We start from the raw sequence: 17,006 nt of genomic DNA, 5'->3' as shown, positions 1-17,006 counted from the left end.
GGACCCAGGGTATTCCAGATAAGGTCTCTTTCTGTAATTTGGATCTCCATAACTTAAGTCTGCTAAAAATCATTTAAATGTTGAATAAACCCAATAGGCTTGTTTTGCCTCCAATAAGGATTAATTATATCTTAGTTAGGATTACGTACAAGGTACTGTTTTATAATTACAGAGAAAAAGGAAATCATTTTAAAAAATTCAAATTATTTGCTTATAATGGAGTCTACGGGAGATGGCCATTCTGTAATTCTGAACTTTCCGGATAAGGGATCCCATACATGTACTTTAAAAATAAATGTCTTCACTTATAATTTCAGTTATGAAATTTTGATTATCAGTTTGTCTATAGTTCCCACATTTATTCCTATATAGCATTTTAATATATTGCTAAATATATGATAAAGTAGAAGTGTACTGTGCACATAAAACATGACTAAAAACTAGAATTTTATTAACCCTCATGATGTTCTCTATTGTGCAGTTATTTATTAACTATAGCACATGATCTGTTTATATCAAAATAGGTTTGTAAAGTACATTCTCAAGAAACTTTTATTTTTCATACATACATACATACATACTATAACCCTTTGTACAGCACCCTATTTAGATATAAATGTAAATCTATACTTTAAAAATAAGTCTTTAATTATAATGTCAGTCATGAAATTTTGATTATCAGTTTGCTTATAGTTCCCATATTTATTCCTATATGGCAAAACACACACATAAAAGAAATGATCTATTCTCTATATTTCAATCATGGCCAAATATAGATCTTGTCAATTCAAATTAGTAAGTTTATCCTAGCTTGTTCATACTGCACAATGTTTTGTACTCTAATATATAGCAGCTTATCATTTTATTACCAGGATTGTGTATGTAATAACAATAAAGAAGCCATATCTAAACAAAGGTTAAATGCCACCTTTGAGCAGTTCCAAAAAATGCAAATTATGTGCAATTAAAATTTTCTTATGAAATAATATGTGTATATATGTATTTGGCAGTGAGACAGATGAAAGTTGCAAGAAGCACTTGGGAAGAGTCCTATCTATTTGGGAAGAAAGGGCTGTGTATGAAAACGATGTGCTGGAACAGCTTAAGATAGCTTTATGTAAGTATTTCCCTACATTATCTTACTGTAGGTGTTAGGTGATCCTTTCTTGTCTTTGCTTTTTGCCAAAAATTGGCTTTGAGTTGCTTAGCAGTGCACAGTAGTTTTGTAGGGTGGAATAATTTTCATTTGATTCACAATTTCCTTTATCTGGCAGTGGCAATTACAGACTTGCAAATTCATCCAATGACCAGTTTGGGTATTTGAGTGTTAGTGTCATAAGACGTACATAACTATGTAACTAAGGGATACTGTCAAGTCATGTAAAGGTTTTTTTTTTTATATATATTACCAATGTATATGTGAAGATATTGAACATTTTAACTTTGCATTGTTTTATTACATGCTAGGCATGAGCAGGCTCAAAATTGCCCCTTTATTAATTTGAATAGGAATCTCCCAGTGAACTTCATAAGTTACTTAGCACTTGAAAAAGCTCACTTTTTGAGTGATCATTGGAACTAAAATAAGTACAGTACAATGAAACAGAGCTTGCTTGGTAATTCAGATTATTTAGAGGGGTAGGTACTAAACAAACGGCCACTATTGCAATACAATTTTTCTTAACTGATAGTCAGTGTTTCTGCTGATCTGAATACAGACTGCTGTGCAGAGAGCCACTTGTTTCTTTCATTACTCAACTCATACCCAGCTTAAGACAACCCAAGCTACTCACTCACTTTGTGGAATAATCATGTAGTAGGCAAGGCCACTGCTCTTAGTCTTATAAAAACACATCAAAACAATGTTCTCTTGCTTTTGAGTGGCTGGAAAATAATCCAGGTAATACAAGATTGGGTTGTCTTTCCAGTTCACCTTCTTTGCATGTTGCATGAAAAGCTGCATCATGTCCCACTAGAGAAGGCTAGATGAGATGTAATGTTCATGCTTAGTACGTAGGAACCTTTAAACTAATTACTGATTGGTCGCTGTTGGCATATTTGTAAAGGTGACCATCTCCTGCTTCATTACATGTACTGGTCTGTGACAGGTTTGGATATTTATGTTTTGCATTTTCCATTTTCAGTGTAGAACTACACACCATTGTGCCACTGTATCCACTCCCACATGTAGACACAGGAACAAGATACAGACTTTTCGACAAAAAGTTCCACCACCACACCCTTACCTCCTCCAATAATTAAACTCTGTGCACAGCCTAGAGAGTCGGCACTCTCACGACAGTCTAGCAGAAAAATTGACCAGCACAGCGAGTGTGATGTTCATTCAAAATTGCTGGTTCGTTTTAACCACACCACCTCAAAGAAGTACCTTTGTACCTTACGTGTTCAATGAACATTTGTTTTTCCTTGATCTTGATCTTTCAGATAAGAAAAAGATGCATAAAAAGCTCTATATAAAAAAAACTTCTAATAGGTACTAAAACAAATCTGGTCTGTATTACCAGCTGCATGAATACAATCCCTCTGTATCCCAAATTCTCACACAGTTTAATTTAGTTTTTATAGAACTGGTTGAGCCACTGGAATGACTACATGCCAAGTTTAAAAAAACATCTCTCCGATACACATTAGTCCCTTGCCACATAGTGCATGTTACAGTATGATTCTTTACCATAAACAATTTTTCTTTATCAGATGGTGAGAAGAAACCAAAGAAGCGCCCCTATCAAGAAGTTAAGGTTGCAGAGGAGGAGGAGGAGGATGAAGAGGATGATGATGATTGTTCTGAAAAAAACTCACCTGAGGAACCTCCACAGGTATATTAATTTAGTTACATAGTTAAGTTAGGTGGAAAAAGATCATCAATTCTTATCAAGTTCAACCCTTCCAAGTGAACACCAGCATAATCCACATAGACCCATACTGACCTATATATATACACTACTATATACACATATATACACTAACATACATAAACTATATATACCAACATCAGTACTAATTGTAGATATTAGTATCACAATAGCTTTGGATATAGCCATTGACACTGTGTCCTTCAGGCTTAAGAGGAAAAGGAACATCCAGCTTGTTATGAGCACACAGTTCTAAAGCCAGCATCCGTGATGGTATGGCGATACATTAGTGCACATGGCATGTATAGCTTGCACATCTGGAAAAGCACCATTAGTGTTGAACAATACACAACGTATACAGATTTTGGAGCAACATATGCTACAATCCAGACAATGCCTTTTTCAGAGAAGTCCTGCTTAGCGTTCTGCACATATTACTTCAGTATGGCTTCATAGTAAATGAATCCAGGTGCAAAACTGGCCTGCCTGCAGTCATTACCTGCCACCCATAAAAGCTTTTGGGGATTGTAAAATGAAAAATACAATAAAGGAGTCCCAGAACTGTTGAGCAGCTAAAATCCTATATCAGCAAGAATGGGACAACATTCTTCATTTAACACTTTTTAAAGATTACAGCAGTTGGTCTCTTTGGTCCCAAACACTTAAAACAAGTGGTGATTAAACCAACTTCTTTGAAAAATGTGTTGCTGACATCAGTTTCAAAATGTACATATATTTTTCAGAAAACAAAATTTCTCAGTTTTCACATTTGATATATGTTGTCTTTGTACTATTCCCAGTTAAATACAGGGCTCACATGATTTTCAAATCATTGCCTTCTGTTTTTATTTATATTTTATACCTTGTCAAATTATTTTATACCTACCCACATTTTTTAGATCCGTGGCTGTAGTAACAAGGGAAATCATTTGTTCTAGTCTATCAACTCACAGGAACCAACAACCAATTTAAACAGTATTATTGTTTATACACTGAAAAACAATTAATTAGTGGGGATGGGGAGGAAGAAGAGGAAATGAAAAGAAATGGAGGTGGGGGGGGGAGGGTGACTATAAAGGTTGTTAACTAGTAGACCAGTAGGTGGCCAGTGGGTCCAGGTATCATTGATTTCTGTATGGTAAGTAACTGAATCCTTAAAAAGAGCCCATCTGATCCACCTAGTGGTGAATTTAGCTATATGGGAAGCTGTAATCATAGATGATTCCTCAAAACGGTATAGTTCCCATATTTTTAACAGCCAGTCTTTGACTGTAGGGAAAGTTTGTAACTTCCATCATATAGTAGTTTTGCTGCATTTAAGAGGAACGGTTCGGGTGTTGAAAAGAAGCAGGAGAGGTTTATTTAAATAAAACATTAATACATAAACTGGATTGTTAGACATCGGAGTTTCAAGAATCTCCCCCTAATATCTTATCATACTAGAAGCAAATTTTTGGTGAATATGTGAATTAGGTAGCCAGTATATTCTAAACATCCCTTGATTGGATGGGTATTTTGGAGCATGAAATAGATATCCTGGAGACATCAAATCAAAATTTAGAAAAGGCAATTAAGGAGGTACAATCCCTTTGGGAAAATCCTGCCTTTGAGTCCCTCGAGCTAAAACTTAAGTCACCTATTGAGAACTTCCGTAAATATATTAGAGAACGTAAGCATAAAAAGTTCATGAGAGATACAACTGACTATGAGAAAGGTAATGTTTACACCAAATTCTCAAGGAAGGTCTCTCAGAGACACCAAGGTATGGTTTCTGATTATGAATCCTCTTCAGATGAAGATAGACACAGAACTAGTGATAGTGACGAAAGGGGACCTAGATCAATTTTGAAAGCAGATAAGAGAAAACCAAGGAGGAAGGAATTGTCTTTTTTAGGGGAACCCCCGGAGGAGACAGTTATAAAGGAATCCAGCCCAAAATTAAGAGACAGGGCCACTTGGGGCTACCGCCGGACCAGTGGCAGGAGGAGCAGGTAAGGATTTCCGCACCAAAGGCACAGGTTGCACAGGGGAATCAATCTGTACAGCAGTTACAAATAATTAATATCTCTTCCTTTAAACTAAACAGCTCTCATGTTGAATTGCTGCAAAAAGGTCTTAACTTTGTTCCTAACAGGAACCTTAACAAATTTGAATGGGTAAAAGATATCAATTTGTTCGCCCGTAGACTAGCACTACATAAGTTTTTTAGAAATAAAGATGAGCAAGAAATGAGGAAAATGGGTCTTACAGCCGATGACATATCCACTTTACGGATTCTAGAAGACTTACAAAGTGGGGGAGAGGGAGTCAATGATAAGAGTATAGGCTCCTACAAAAAACAAAGTGAGTTTACGCCAAACATAACGGCATATTCACATATTGATGCATTCGTAAATCTGGTAACGACTAAAATTGAAAAAATAAAAACCAAAAATCCAGCAGGAAATCTGAACCCTGATCTCATAAAGGCACTAGATGAATTAAGGAGTTGTGATAGCATTGAAATTAAGCCTGCTGATAAAGGAGGTAACGTCGTTTTGATGGACAAAACTGACTATAAAAACATGGTTTTGGACCTCCTAATGGATAAAAACAGTTATGAAATCCTGAAAAGAGATCCCACGTTATGTTATTTAGACACACTTAGGGTATTATTGGAGGAAGGAAAATATGAGGGAATCATATCCAAACAAGATTTCACATTTATGTACAATCAACATCCAACTATAGCCACATTCTATTGCCTTCCAAAAATTCAAAAGCAAACCAAAAAAATGAGGGCGCGTCCTATAGTCTCAGGCAATGGATCGCTCACGGAGAACGTTAGTAAATTTGTAGATCTGTGCCTAGCCCCCATTGTTCTCACTCTACCCTAATATTTGAAAGACACAAAGGATATAATTCAGAAAATACAGGGGATACAAATGGACCCCATGTGTCATTTGGTGAGCATAGATGTAGAAGCACCAGCATCCCGCATGAAAAGGGGCTTCGAGCAGCTTAATCCTTTCTAGTTGACAGATATGGGGAGAAAAAAGCTGTGTTTGTGATTGGTCTTCTGCACTTCATTCTGACACACAATTATTTCCAGTTTGACTGTAAAGTGTATCATCAGACGAGGGGAACCGCCATGGGAAGTTCGTGTGCCCCCAGCTATGCCAACTTGTTTCTGGGGTGGTGGGAACGCACAACAGCTCTTAAAGGAACAGTAACACCAAAAAATGAAAGTGTTTAAAAGTAATTAAAATATAATGTACAGTTGCCCTGCGCTGGTAAAACTGGTAAGTTTGCAACAGAAACGCGAAAAAGGAGAAAAGGCACAGGCACATAGCAGATAACAGATACGCTTTGTAGAATATAATGGGGTTTTATCTGTTATCTGCTAAGTAACCTGGGCCTTTTCTCCTGTAAATGGCTGCCCCCGTGGCTACACAGAAGCTTTATTATATAAACTATAGTAGTCTTTCTAAGGAAAACACACAAGTTGTACCAGTACAGGGCAGCATTACATTACATAGTAATTACTTTTATACACTTTCATTTTTTGGTGTTATTGTCCCTTTAATACCCTAAGTAATCCTTATCTCCAACACATGAAACTGTGGAAGAGATATATCGACGACATCCTGATTATTTGGCAGGGAACTAAGGAGGACTTCCAGAGTATGATGTCTTTCTTAAATCACAATGATATAGGCCTACAGTTCACAAGTGAGTTCGGCAATGTTAAATTGCCTTTTCTGGATTTAGAGTTAGAAAGAACTAAAGAGGGCTCCATTGCCACTACGGTTTACCGGAAGCCCACTGCAACTAATAGCCTTTTGCACTTTACTAGCTTTCACCCTACACCTCTGAAAAAAGGGATACCCGTAGGCCAATATCTAAGACTGCGGAGAAACTGCTCAGATATTGAAGATTTTAAAATTAAAGCCCTTGATTTACGTGACAGATTCTTACAGAGGGGGTATCCCAGAAGATGCCTAAAGAGAGCTTATCAAAGGGCATTAAACTCAGATCGCCAAACACTGCTGTTTGACGTGACGGAATCAGCCAAGGGACAGCAACACTCGGAAATCAATGGGCCACTATCAAGAATATCATGAGTAAATATTGGGATGTACTAAGAGGTGATCGTGATTTATGGTACTACCAGATAAGCCAGTTATGGTGGCCAGAAAATCTGCCAGTCTGGCGGACATGCTGGTTCACAGTCACTTTAATGAACAACGTAATATTCCCACTCACTTTCTTACTCCAACTGTGGGCTCGTTCAAATGCTATAACTGCTTAGCGTGCCAATATATGGAACCAAGGAAATACTTTCAAAGACCGGGTTCCTCTGTTGTTTATGAGATCAGACAATTTATCAATTGCCGTACACCAGGGGTCATTTATGTTGGGATGTGTCGATGCCCTATGATCTATGTGGGTAAAACATTCAGGGAGCTACGTAAGAGAATCCTTTAACATATTGGGACTATCATAACAATAAAAATACCCCATTAGCAAGACACATCCGTGACTTCCATAATTCAGATGTCTGAGCTATTGTATTTTTCGGGATTGAAAAAGTAAAACTAGGGGGCCCATTTACTTACTCACGAACTGGCCGAATTCGTCCGATTGCGTTTTTTTCGTGATGATAGGTATTTTGCGATTTTTCGGCTAATTGTCTCGACTTTTTCGTTGCCATTCCGAATGTTCTGGCGATTTTTTCGTAGCGTTAATACTTGCGCGAAAAGTTGCGACTTTTTTGCAGCTTTCGCGCCGAGTACGAAAGATTCGGATTCATTCAAGCTTCAGTATGGTGACTTTTCTTGGGCCAGGTTGGAGCTGCAGGGTGCCATTGAGTCCTATGGGAGGCTTCCAAAATCATGCTAAGTCTGAAAGTTTCGCCCACCGCTTACGAGCGCTCAATACGAAAAAGTTGCGACAAGATACGAGCGCATCGTAATGGCTACGAAAAACTCGTGTTTTTTTGCGCAAATCGTATTGGTAACGAAAAAGTCGCGACAATTTCCGCAAAGTCGTAAAGGCGCCGAAAATTCGCAAAAAATACGAAAAAGTCACAAAATGTTCGTTTTCCAATCGGAATTTTCCCAATTCGGATTCGATTCGTGTCTTAGTAAATGTGCCCCTAGGTGTAAGACAAGGCGACAAATTATTATTAAAAAAGGAGTATGAATGGATTTATAGACTCAAGTCTCGTTCTCCTTTGGGTCTAAATGAGGGATTCACCTTTACTCCATTCATTTCCAGAAACTGACAAACTGTGCAGCATAGATGTGATACTTATATAACAGAATAGATTTTGACTCATTCAGATTGCTGCTATATGTAACAAAAGTATCTCTTTTAATCTCATTTTGTTCCCCTTGCCAGGCTGCAATTTCCGTTTGCAACCAATAGATGGCGCTAGTGAGCAAAGCATAACGTCATCTTGTACAGGGTAAATATAGCAAACATTTCCCAAGCACCAACCATTGATAGCCCCTGAAGAAGTCACGAGTAGCATGACGAAACGCGTAGGGCAGGTGCAGCCTGTGAGGGTGGAAAAGGGGGGCAAGTGGGTCTGGACCCACTAGGGGAAAGGACTGATCTGTCCGGGTGGTAACGCGACCTATGTAGCCGCGTGTTGAGGTGGAACGAGGGGTTTTGGAGGGTTGTGTGGTGACCTCTAAGGTACTAAACGGTGTAATGAGAATTCAGAGCTAGTCACGAACGTAGTGGACGCGATGGGAATTTAAAGCAGTGAGGGGCAGACGGTAGTATTGTCTATGTATATGTATGTATATTTTTATTTATAAAGTGCTGTACAGTAGAATACATTAATACAAACAGGGGGTTAATAAGATAATAGATAAATACAAAGTATAACAATAAATACAAATTAAGTTATTGATTGTAATGCCGAAGCTGCGCACAGCTGAGGCGGGAACCTATTGCTACCCATTCACTTGATATTGGCTATTAATTAATTCATTTATTTATTTACTTAATCGTTTACATACATACTTAATCTATCTATCTATTCACGATCATTCACTTATTTATTCATCTAAGAAGGAGGGAAATGCCCAATAAGGAATAAATTGTTGTCCGTGATTAAGACTGGGCAAATTAACCCTTCATGAGTGAGCTAATGAATGGATGAACTATCCATTAAGTGAGTAATTAATCACTGTAACCAGGTGAATTAACTCTTTAACAGTGAGTTTGTAAATGAATTAATTATTTAATAAGCGACTGAAATCATCTACTATAGTGAGTAATTTGGGTTACTATCCGGAATGAATTTTGAGGACCCCTACACCTCTGCATTCTTTTGTATATAGTGTTTATTACCCACCCACTAATTAATTAGTCGTCCTCCCTTGCCACTCCTTGCTGCATTTGAATCAGTTAGCTAATTGGAACGCTATCAACTATATCCATAGTTGATTGATTTTATGTATTTACTGTGATAATTGCTGTTGATTTTAACTTAAATTTACAATAAAGGTTTTGATTTTAGGGCACAACACAAAAATTTTTTGCTTTTTCAAAAGTTTTTTTCGCTTATTCTAAACATCGCCAGCATAGATCAGAGGTGTGTTCTCATATCTTTTATAGCCGAATGACTGTATAGTACCAAAATCTTGTTTTGAACATGAAGGAAGGATTTTGAATGTTAACCTGATAATTAACTATAAAGAAGCACCCATATGGAATAAAAGGCACAAAGTATGCCCAGGAGCAGTAACCCATAGCAACCAATAAGATGTTTCCTTATAAACAGGTGACCAGTAAATGCTTCCTGCTGACTGGTTGTTATGGGTTACTGCTTCTGGACAAACTTGGAGGCAGATTTACTAAAACTCTAATATTTCTATTTTTTAAAAAAAAATTTAAATTTGAATAAACTTGTTTCCATGAATGTCCTATATTTACTATATATATTCTATGGAATAATAATTTGCCATTATAATACATTATTTTAGCCCCTGTCTAATCACTTGTCTAAAATTTAAAAAGCACTCAACAGTTGCTTTAATTAGATGCTCTATCATAATTGAATATTTGGAAAAGGTTGACCATAGTGTGTTTGAATGTGATAGGCTCAGGGACTAGGGATGCACGGAATCCAGGATTTGGTTCGGTATTCGGCCAGGATTTGGCCTTTTTTGGCAGGGTTCAGATTCGGAAGGGTTAAATGTCTGTGGAAACACGTAAGTGAAAACATTTTCGCCGACATTTACACCTTCCGGGTCCCAATTAGCATATCCAGTTCCGTATTTGCCCAAATCCTTTGGGATGGATGTGGGGGTTCGACCAAATCCAAAAAAAACTGTTTGATGAGACTGATGAGAGTAATGTTTATTTTCCGTAAAACACAGCAGAGTTGTGTCAATAGTATATAAATAAGAGAACATTTAAAAAATTACAATTTATTGTGGGCAAAACCCACTTCAGTGTTACATCAATGCACATCTAAAACCTGTTTTTGAAGAAACTTTATTCAAAGAACATGATTCGTGTCATCTACCTACCTTTGTCCTTGTAGCTGTCTGTTGATTTGTGCTTGATTCTTTAGAATTTTTAGGAATGACCTTGTGTTCTTTTTTTCATAGACATCGGATCTCATCCGTGCATTGCAAGAACTTGAAAACGCTGCTTCTGGGGATGCAGCAGTGCATCAGAGAATAAGCTCATTACCAGTAGAGGTCCAAGATGTGTCTCTTCTTGACAAGATTACCGGTTGGTGAATCAATTGCAATTATTCACTGAGAAGGTTATTTTAGAAATAGGCCGAATCCAAGATTTTGTTCGGGATTCAGCAGAATCCCTGATATTTTTTATGAATTTGTTTTCCAAAGATTCTTTAGCACAAAATTTGAATATGCAAATTTAGGTACGGTTCAGTATACATCCATCTTTTTTTGAAGGATTTGGTATTTGGCCTAATCCAAAAATTATGGATTTCATACATCCTTATAATTTTTACAGACTGTCTGGTTAATGTTTTTGTTTTTTGTATTTTTTAGATAAGAACTCTGGTGATCGGCTTTCAAAGATGGTAGATGATGCCTGTATGTTGTTAGCAGACTATAACGGCAGGTTGGCTGCAGAGATAGATGATCGGAAACAACTAACCCGAATGCTGTCAGACTTTTTGCGAAGTCAAAAAGAGGTCCTTGATGAGAAAGAACAGCAGCTGGATGTGCGTAAACTTTTGCATGTTTTATCTAAAATACCGTATTCCCCTAGAGTATTTTTTGTGAGACACAGGTTCTTGGCAGGTGAGTAATGTTTGGAAAATGGATGTGGCTATAAATGGTGTATTTTGTATACTGCACTAGCCTGAACTTACAGCACTAGTCCAGAGATTTAGCAGTCCTATCATTGCAATGATCCATGCATTCAAAGATGTCCACAGCAGGACTACATATTTTGATCATGTCAGGCCATGTTTTGAGTGTGACACTGCACATGCCTAGTATGCTTTAGGCTGCTGTTGATTTAAGCTTTGGGGTTATTTGCAATTTACGATTTTAACAAGTGAAGTTGCATTTGTCACAGAAGCTATTCTTAAGGATTAATTATTAATTCTGATGCAAAATGCTGCCAAGATCCTTTACGTGTGTGTGTATGTATATGTATGTATATATATATAGATATATATATATATATATAGATATATAATATATAGATATAGATATATAGAATATATATACACATACATACACATGTTTTGTATACATTTATACAACATGTTTTTACTGGGGTAATATGTGAGAGCTGCAGGAACAATTTTTTACCAAGCAGTAACTTTCTGACCCACCAGTTTTGTCCTTATTTTGAGGGTCAGTCAAATGGTATAAGAGCCATATAGCAGGTGCTTTTAACCTTTTGTCTAGCTTGTGTTGCAGGTGGTGATGGACATATCCGCAAAAATGGTGTCATCTTCAATATCGCACCAGCCCTGCTACAGCATAATAAATATTAAACCTACAATGCCTGTATTGTCTCTTGTTTTTAAGTAAATATTTATGCAATGTGTTAGAGCTGGGAGTAATATAAATTATTTGCATACACCATATGACCATGTGACCGTACACGCATGAATTTTGTTTGTTTGAGTGATTTTGATTATATTGTCTGATCACCTCAAAATGTATGACCACCATGGAAGGGCAACTGACAGACCAACCATACTAAAAATGTCATCAGCCAGTGCCTTTTTGTCAGATCCAAAAGTGAAAGAGGCTGCCGCTTCCTCTTTTTAAATCATTTTAGTCTGTAGTTTTGTATAGCATATATAAAATTGATCTGTTCCAGCTAAACCATATAACTTTGCATGAGGGGCATTTCATTTATAGATTATGGTATATTTGTAGTTTACGTAAATTATTTTACATTTTTTCTTTTTCTATTTCTCTAACCTCCAGAAAAATGAAGCAATAACTTCTCAAATAACCTCAAAGTGCAGATCAGACTTTCTACATTCAGTACAGCATTGCTGGGATCCAGTAATGTTAATCAAAATAAAATATAGATACACAGAAGGGGATAGAGTATACAAATACAATGGAAGTGCAACTGATCTGGCCAAATTAACTACAAGAATACAAAAAGAGAGGGGAATGATCAATGCACATTCCCTGGTCCCCTGTTTCATAAGTGAATTATCTATGCTAGTGCATGTATTTACCCCCTCACGGGGGTGGACTAAGCCCTCTGACTCAAAGCAGTCCCCAGGTCAAAAATGGCAACAGTGCATGGGAGTGCCAGCCTTTGAAAAATATGACCAGCAGTAAATAGATAGGACCACCATACAGGGTTTATCTTGACGTGGTATGGTGGTTTACCAATCTTATGATCATAATTTTGTAACTAAAAACCCGTTTTTTGTAAATACATGCACTAGCATAGATAATTTACTTATGAAATGGGATCAGGGAATGTGCATTGATCAATCCCCCTCTCATTTTTTGTATGCTCAAAATAAAATATAATTATGTCTAATTATAAAACTGCAGTTTGTTTTTTTTTATGATTCTTTGGCCACAGAGACCACTGCTTCAAGTCAACAGATAACATTAAATTGGTTCCATTAAAAAGAAACCGTATTACACTGACCACTCAATTACAAATATAAAAAAGATATGCAATGAGGGAGGTTCCCTAATTCTATACCCTTTTCCTGTTTCTCTCCTGAAGCAGCAACACACAGTTCCTATTTACTTAAAGTGAGTAGTTCACCTAAAAATTAATAGAAAGATTATTTCTATTTTGTTTGTTGTGATATATGGGCAAGTCAGTTAGATATAATGCTGGACGTTCCTGCACGAGATCGATGAGGCGCTCAGTATCAAAATGGAGTTTAACAAATGGCATTGTGGAAATAGGAGTGCTTTCCTCAGTGTGTTGTCGTTGGCGTGTTTTCGCACGGAATGGCTCCTCATGACTTGGCGCGGAGGGAAAACCTGCTCAAAATCCCCGCCCAAACCACGTGCGTCATTACGTACGACAAGACGTAGGCGGCGAATCGTAGCCACTAATCTCCTCGTGTACTACGCTGTACTCTATTTCAGTGCTTGTGAATGGCAAGGCTATTTTCTTCAAGTCGCTCAGAAAAGGGTCTGTGTGTGATTTCAAGCAACAGGCGACCAGAAATAGCCTTGTATGTTTTGGCGCTGGCGATTTCCATTGGGGTTCCATTGCCGTTTTGTCATTCGTCTTGTCGCCAAAGCGCCGGTAAAAAAATCGCGGGCGACAAATCTCCCCATGTGCCAGAGCCCTTAGGGTAATGGCACACTAAGATTTGTTGCCTGCAGCTAAATCTGTGGTACTGTGGACGAAATGCAAAATCATGACTTGTGGTGATTCGGCTTAATTGTGGGGAAAATGCAAAAGAAGGCATTTTCCCCATTATTAAGCTGAATCTCAGAAAGTAACGTAATTTAATTGCAGTGATTCTAATGTCTTCTATCACCCTTAGCATGATGTAGATAGTAATATTCTGAGACAGTTTGTACTCTTTATTTTTTTTTGTTTTTGTTTTTTTTGTTTTGAATTCTTTATTTTTGTTCAGTAGCTCTCTAGTTTAGTATTTCAGTAAGTATCTGGTTGCTAGGGTTTTCAAAATAACATTGCAGTCTCAAAAAGCAATAGTTTTTTTGACTTCTGGAATCAAAAACCAAATGGCATTTAAAGTACAAGCTTAAAAGACCAACTAGAAAGTTGCTAAGAAAAACTCAGTCTACAATATAGTACATTTCAACATGAACTACCACTTAAAAAACTTGTATTCATAGAATCGCTGGTAGTTAAATGACCAGTAATAAACATAAGGTGAAAATAATTTTTGTTTGTGTGTTTAAAGCTTGTATCTTTTAATCTACCTCCTTCAAATTAATGATTTCTTGACAACCAATGTCCTATATTCATTCTGCAGTGAGCCAGGAATAGTATTTGGCCTCAACTGTAAACTAAAGCCATTGCATTCTACAAGGAGTATATGTTGTTTCATATATAATTTTGGCTTTACTGCCCAAATTCAACTAATATGGTTGCCTGCTTGGCTACACACAGCATCTAAACTATAGTTGTGTTTCTGAAGTACAGGTTTTTACCATTGAAATGTATAACCCCCGTCCATTTTTTTTTCTTTTGGTGGTGTTGGTCCTAAATGTGTGTCTAGGAAAATAATGTTTATAATAATAATGATATACTCCTGTTGGCCAGGCGTCAAGAACACTATTGGGAACACATTGATAGAGAAAAAGAACAAGTATCCGTATTCAGTTCCCACAATATAAGATTCTTTTGCACTAAAACTAACAACTGCTTTCACCCCCTTATGTCATAAAAGACATTTAATTAGCCTAGGTACACTAACCCATAGCAACCAATAAGGTGCTTGCTTTTGAACAAATAACCAGTAAATACTACCTGCTGATTGGTTGCTATGGGTTACTGCATGATTGAACATGATTTTTTATTTCGGCTTGTTATTGTAGCCCTATGGCTTTTTGACTTTTGTATAGGTGATAAATGGTTGCAGGTATATGAAACCATTACTGTAATATCTGTAATTTTATCATAGAATATCTAGACAACAATTATGTGTTCACCCCAAATATATATCTAATTGAGCTTTAGGTTAGTGTATCATTGTCTCTTAATCTCACCCTAACTGACCTCCAAGATGCGCACCCCCAGACACTACTGTGGGGCTCCCAAGGCTGTTAACCCCGCTGTTTGGGAAGAACAGTTTTAGTCAGATTTGCTCTAAATCTTAATAAAGTAATACTTAGGCACCCCAATTTTTATAAAGTGCCACAAATTTTCAGTTAGAGTTAAATCAGGCCTTGGATTGGGTAATTGTAGTACTTTACAAAATGACCAGTTGCTATCTGTGTAGCAGGAGTGCACGTTTAGTTTCGAAACAGTTTAAAAAAAAAAAAGCGTAAGAAGATAAGAGTTACTTAGTTTAAATTCAGTTTTTGTTGTCAAAAGAGACCCAAGATAGAGCTTTTGGCCAAAGTTAAAATCAGTATGTGTAACAGAAAGCAGCAGTCACTTTATTCAGGGGTCCATAAAAGTAACTCTTTTTGCCCATAATATGATTTGAGATATAAATAGTAGATAATTTTTATTTCGAAATCAGATGTAAATGGTCATGTGGAAATCTATTTGCATGTAATGTAGATGAGGAACCATACAATTGTATGACAATTGATTTCTAGTAGAAATTGTTAAGTATAAAGAGCTGTTTAATGCACTAGTGAATATGTGACCTTCACAGAAATATAGACAGAGAGAGAGATAGATAAGGAGGCAATGATGCAATTACACACACACTAACAATATAAATACTCTAAAATTTAGAGTCTATATAGTAAAGATCCTAGTAAAGGCAATCTTTTGGATAATATGGTTGTAGACTGATTAGTTCATAACTGTCAATATATATATGATCCCTGTTATATCTGATAATTTTAGGGGATCTCTAACCTGATCTGCTTATTTTTGTATTCATCTTTGTGAATCATAGAAAGAAGCTCTGTAATAACAACTTGGTTCCTTATTTGCTGATGTTAAGCTGGTGGTCTACGAAAAATTTATGGGTTAAGATATTTGACCACTTGCCAGACACTGGTAAATTGACAGTCAGCTCTCCACCTTAGTACACAAATGGCAAAGATGTAGTAATCTGAATATACAAGCTTATCTACACAGGAAAGCATAAGCTGGTGTGCTGCAATTAAATAAAAAAGATCTCATGAGGGGTTTCCTACAATGGCAATACATCTGCGCATATTATCTAATCCCGAACCTGGCTAGCTTTGATAATACTCTTACTGAGCAAGTAACAGTCTTATGCTAATGTATAAAGAATGGGAAGAGCTGGCTATATTTTGTAAGGTATAGTGCTAGGGGCAATAATAATTGTGTTTGCTGCAAGGGCCAGGTCTATTACATCTGGTCTGAGGTGGCTGTTTCTGGCTGACAGTTTGTCAGTGGGTGACAATATTGGATCAACTGTATGCGCACTCACAGCATGGCTGCAGGGGTGAAGAAGTAGTCTCATCAGCGTATTAGGGTAGGCAGAACACATTTATGTGTCTTGTAATTGGACTGGCACATATGAATCTGCTTTCAGCTGGTTCATTGCCTTTTGCCCACCAGTTAGTGGCTGTGTTTTGAAGAGTGTGACCTAAAGAAGAACCAGTACTTTAGCATTCTTGCCTTTGAGCCTACATTTTTTTATGCATGAGTTGATTAAGGTTTTAAAATGTATTTCTGTTGTATAGTTCAAAAAAGAAATAACATTCTAAACCAAAACTATTTTATATTGCAGCAAATTTAGCTTCTTTCTGGAAATTCTTGTCTACATGGATGCTGTGCAAAATATTTTTTACATCTTATTGTTCTGGTATCCTGTTCTTCATATGTTACTATACTGCTCTTGTCCTACCTCCTTCCCTAATTTTTTACCGGAACTATGGGTATGCTACCTCTATCATCTGCGTAGCCACACATGATGGTTGATTCACTAAAGGTCGATATTTCGAGCACTATTTATAGCATGCATTTTTTGCGTCTTAACGTACGATTCACTAAAAGGATTCTTGCGTTAATTTAGAC

General features: G+C 36.9%; 1 protein-coding gene across 1 annotated transcript in view; it reads left to right on the top strand.

Annotated features, from left to right (window-relative positions):
• The window catches only part of rprd1a (regulation of nuclear pre-mRNA domain containing 1a), a 50,376-nt gene that overhangs the window by 24,070 nt on the left and 9,300 nt on the right, over positions 1-17,006 (top strand). Inside the window, exons 3-6 of the mRNA XM_002941320.5 lie at positions 1,011-1,117; positions 2,716-2,837; positions 10,484-10,610; positions 10,898-11,073. Coding sequence (XP_002941366.1) covers positions 1,011-1,117; positions 2,716-2,837; positions 10,484-10,610; positions 10,898-11,073 — 532 coding nt within the window. The remainder of the gene's footprint in view (positions 1-1,010; positions 1,118-2,715; positions 2,838-10,483; positions 10,611-10,897; positions 11,074-17,006) is intronic.

The sequence above is a fragment of the Xenopus tropicalis genome, chromosome 6 (assembly GCF_000004195.4).
Source record: "Xenopus tropicalis strain Nigerian chromosome 6, UCB_Xtro_10.0, whole genome shotgun sequence".
Lineage (NCBI taxonomy): Eukaryota > Metazoa > Chordata > Amphibia > Anura > Pipidae > Xenopus > Xenopus tropicalis.
This window is presented reverse-complemented; position numbering and strand designations above follow the sequence as displayed.